This window comes from Vigna angularis, chromosome 7 (assembly GCF_016808095.1).
Source record: "Vigna angularis cultivar LongXiaoDou No.4 chromosome 7, ASM1680809v1, whole genome shotgun sequence".
Lineage (NCBI taxonomy): Eukaryota > Viridiplantae > Streptophyta > Magnoliopsida > Fabales > Fabaceae > Vigna > Vigna angularis.
In genome coordinates this window covers 19,934,321-19,939,522 of record NC_068976.1, presented here as the reverse complement: position 1 = coordinate 19,939,522, position 5,202 = coordinate 19,934,321, and the positions used below count along the sequence as shown (strand labels likewise).

Sequence of the window (5,202 nt, the reverse complement as noted above, 5' to 3'; positions counted from 1 at the left end):
TCATTTTATAAATTGATTAAATAAGTATAAAAAATATTAGAAAAGTATGTGATGTTACATTGATTAGATGAGCAAAACAAAAAACATTAGACATGTTTTTCAATATTGATTAAAGGAGTCGCAATACATATTAGACTATTATTAAACAACCTGTAACAATATACATTTTGATTAGTCTTTTTACACACAAACAAAATGAGTTTATTAATGCATATTAGACAAGCTTATTCATTCACATGAATTTTGCAATACGCATTAGACGAGTCTGTTCATAAATTGATTAGATGTGTATGACAAAAAAACATTATACACACATTAAACGACTTTTTTTATATACTAATTGGATGAGTATAATAAAAAATATTAGATGAGTCATTCCATACATTAATTTAATGAAATTAATAATACACATTAGATGAGTATGTCTATACATTGATCAGATGAGTACGTAACACATATAGACGAGTTTGCTTATAATATAACAATATACGGTTTTTTTAGAGCTGTAAAAACGAGTAACTCGACTCGACCCGGCCCAACCCACCACAGGTTGGTCACTTAGTGAGTCAACCCAATTCGGCTCACTTATTAACGGGTTAAAAAATTCAAACACGGTCCAACCCATTACGGGTTGGTAAGTTAAACGGGTTGACTTACTGGCTCACTTAATTATAAGTTTTTATTTAATAAAAAAATTATAATCTTTTTTAATTCAAATATAAATAAATTTCACTCTAAAATGATGTTAAACTATAAAGACAATTCAAAACATAAAAATATATCGTATAATTTAAGCGTAATTCAGAAACAAACACAAAAGGCAAACAAATAAATTTTTAAATTGATAATTTTTGTATCTCTTGTCCATTTATAATATTAGAGTTTTGAATAGATAAATTTATAATTTTTTTCTCTTTTGAAACATTTTTTTATCTCCATCTACAATATAATAAAAAAATGTTAACTAATAATATTAAAACACAAAATAATAAATAATTAAATTAAATTAGGTGGGTTGGTGAGCTAACTCGGCTTACCACGGTTTCAACACGGATGAGCCGATTCTAAGTGAGTCGGATTAAAAACTAACCCGCACAAAAAAAATTACATTTTTTTCAAACCCAACTCGACTTAAGCTCGTGATGGGCTGGGTTGGATCGCGAGTTACAACTCATTTTGACAACACTAATTTTTTTATACACATTTTAGATGAATCTAACAATAGAGATTATACGTTTATCACCATTTTATGATTAGACGAGTGTTGCAATATGCATTACGCAAATTTGTCCATATATTAATTAAACGAGTTTAACCATATACATTAGACGAATGTGTCCATATATTGATTAAACGAATATAACAAAACATATTAAATGAGTTTATCAATACATTGATTAAACTAATTTAAAAATACACCTCTATACATTGATTTATATTTGAAATGACTCAACTCCACATATTTTTGCTATCTTTTATACTTTTAGAGTGTGTATTATATTTTTACATACGTTTTATATTTTATATTGATACAAAATCTATTCTTTATATATAAATACATTAACTTTTTGAACCTGTAAATTATTTTTATTTTTAAAGTTGATTATATTCTAAATTTAATTATAAACTTAAAGTTATTTATTATATTTTTTCTCAACCTCTAAATCTCTTTTAATAACACAAAAACAAACATCAATCCGTAAACACGAGTTTAAAACTACTTTTGTTATTAAAAGCGGCACGGATAAAATGCAAATTTTTTATAAATCTAAATATTTTTTATTATTTTATTGGATTTTTGTTAGAAATATATATATATATAAAAGATAAAAAATTATATTTTTTGTTTTATAATAATTTTTTTACATACGCTTATTTAAACTGGATGATTATTTATTTATTTTTTTCATCCTAAAAAATATAAAATTTCTATTTAATATACAGTGATATTACTATCATAGTAAAACAACAATGATTCTTATTAACCACAATAACTGTGATATTGTTTGATTTTAATAAAAAAAAATTCCATATTTTTTTAATTTGTGAAAATAATAAACTAGATAATGAAACAAGATAACTTTCATATTATTCACTTAATAAAAAAATTAAATAAAAAAAAACTCAAAACTTGCGTCTTAATGAATGATATGATTGTTATAAATAGGTGGTCGAAAAGGCATGATTCCATGGTAAAAGAAAGTGTGAGGAAATAAGTTAATAAGGGATTTGAAAAAAGTAGAGTGAGAATGGGAAAGAGAGAGTTTGCATTAATGGTGATGTTTGCTGGAATATTAGTGCTAGGGAACCTCCAAGAGGCTTCGGCACAATGTGGAGGTAACTTCAGTGCTGTTTTCGCTCAATGTGAGCAGTTCTACAGAGAGAATGGCCCAACGGAGCCATCTCTAGAGTGCTGCCAGGAACTGAAAAGACAGAATATAGATCTGCAATGCGCCTGCGATTACATTGCTTCTAGGCCTCCTGGCATTGGCCCTAGGAATGGAATCGACCTCAACCGAACTGTCTCTGTCTCCAGAGCTTGTGGAATTCAAATTCCTCCTGGACTGCGCTGTGGAGGTAATATAAATCTCATCAGTTTTAGGGTTTTTAAATTAGATTTAAAATTCATTTTCCCTTAATTACTAACTAATTTATGTAATTTATGTGATTTTCAGATTTCATCATTCCTCCTAATCCTGCACCTTATCCTGCTCCTCCTCCCGAGGAGGGAAGTTGAAGTCACCACTGAAGACTATTAATATAAACTAAATAAGTCAGCCAAACATGGCCTGCAGTCGATGCGTCAATATGCATGCGACCTCTCGTGCAATGCATATCTTCACTTTTCTTTTCCATGGTTTATAATTACGAAGTTGTAGACACTGAGATCAATGTCAATTGAGACTGTGTCAATCTATATATTATAAATATATATATATTCTCTTAATAATTTTCCTAATCTTCAGAAATTATTTAACGATGACTAATAACCTTCAAATTTTGTTTGGAAAGTAGAAACATAATAATTTAACATCGTTTTACTTAATAATTCGGACAGGTACTTGGAGAATGTTAATTTTAGGAGGTTATGATGTTAACCTAATGAAATATTTGTTCTAAAACACTCTTCTTGTTATATGACTCGATCCGTGAAACTCGAAATAAATATTTAAAGTAAGTAAAAATATAAAATTATGTATTATTTTTTTCAGCTTTGATCTTATGATCTAAATATATACACAACAGAAAATCAATATATATATATATATATATATATATATATATATATATATATATATATATATATATATATATATATATATATATATATATATATATATATATATATATATATATATATATATATATATATATATATATATAACATGGTTAATGTACTAGATGGACCGGATGATCATAATAACATGGGGTGGTTAATCTAGCTGGACGACCATAGAAATATTTTCGTTCTGATCGGACGATCAAGCTCGAACGACCGTGAAATTTTTGTAGTTATTTATGCAAAGATTAAAGTAAACTGCGATTAAAGTCATTCGACCGAAGTTGGGTCATGATTAACATCTCATTGATCACATACCTATGACGAAAACTATAAATACAGTTGAAAGGAAGAGGTATGTAGTTTGCATTTATTGTGTATTTATTACTATTATATTAAATTGTCGAACCGTTCACCTATTGACTTTGGCATCGGAAAACCTTTAACAGTGACTTTGACATCGGAGAACCTTTAACAGGTACACTTCCGAATGAAAGAAGGGAACAAGAGAGCGAAACCAAACCGTGAAAGATAACAAATTGTAAAGATATTTGGTGACTCGACCTTGTAAATTTTAACCGTGAAACAGTTAACAAAAATGTAAATTTTAAAATATTAAGTTTAAACTTAAAAACTCATTTTTTATAAATATGATCTTTTTTATCAGTAAAAACAAATATATTAAATAAGAGACAACTGAAATGTCCCAACCCATACACACAAAGTAATATAAAATAAATAAAAAATAAAAGACAGTAATATAACTCATCCTCTCTGTATCTACAAAAATTCATTGTGAGATTGGACAACAACCCCGTTTAAAACTGAAATTTACATTCTACTTCATATTTTATAATAATTAATCTCAAAAACATCTCTTCAAAAAATCATCCTGGATAAGTGCATTCGAATAAAGCATAGTCTCAATTTCTTTTCATAGTAGACTTTGTGATCTTTGGTAGAACATCCAAAAATCCTACCATAGTGAAAAAACACCTTCAAGAATCTCACGACAAAAAAGTTGCAACAATAAAACGCATAATCACACCTATTATTGATACACACTGATTATGTTAATGTACCAAAAAGAGTAAAAGAAGTTTTAAATATTACGTTTAGAGTTGCATTGATGTTAGACATGTATGAAAAATATGTTTTTGGGTACTTATTCGTGATTTAGACTCATGTTTTAATTTGTATAAAAAAAATATTCCTGAAAATCTATTTTTGCATTTCTAAAAATGATATTATTTCTTTGATTCCGAATACTTCAAATTGTTGTCACCCATATACATCTCCAAACAATATTGCATCTTTTACTCAACTTAGATGTTCGAATTGAAAAAAAAAAATCTTAACATAATTATGATATACTTATTAGAGTCCTGACCAATCGCTCATTTTTATAAATGTAGTAAGATAATATATTTTTATTTTCTATAAATAAGTAAGAAATTTTTTCTTTCTCATATAGATTTTATATAATAGCTTTACATAACATCATATAATTTTATCACACATGTATACATGTTGTCAAGTTATCGTGATATTTCATTCTCAATTTAGTGGTAGAAATCTTCATCAGTTTTCATTAGTTCAAATTTTTGTCCATATGACTTATATTGGTAGAACTTAAAACTTAATAAAATATACTAACTTCACATCATACATTATTAATTTTATTGATTTAGTAGTACATTTTTTATTATACAACGTATCTCTTGGCTTAATAATATTAATCTAGTCATTAATAACTATCACAAAAGTATAAATACAAGTAGTCTTTAATTTTTAAGAGAATATCTCAAAAGGTTTCACATTTCTTCTATGACTATTTCTCAATTCTCATTAATTAATGTGAAACAAACTTATTTTTTATTAAAGAGGTAGGATTTCTATTATATATTTTTTTATCTTTTCCT

General features: G+C 26.9%; 1 protein-coding gene across 1 annotated transcript; it reads left to right on the top strand.

Moving 5' to 3' along the window:
* Positions 1–2,201: 2,201 nt before the first annotated feature.
* LOC108337814 (non-specific lipid transfer protein GPI-anchored 26) lies at positions 2,202–2,959 on the top strand. Its single transcript, XM_017574413.2, has 2 exons — positions 2,202–2,577; positions 2,676–2,959. The coding sequence occupies exons 1-2, from the start codon at positions 2,250–2,252 to the stop codon at positions 2,735–2,737; spliced, it is 390 nt and encodes a 129-aa protein (XP_017429902.1). The 5' UTR covers positions 2,202–2,249; the 3' UTR covers positions 2,738–2,959.
* Positions 2,960–5,202: the final 2,243 nt, after the last annotated feature.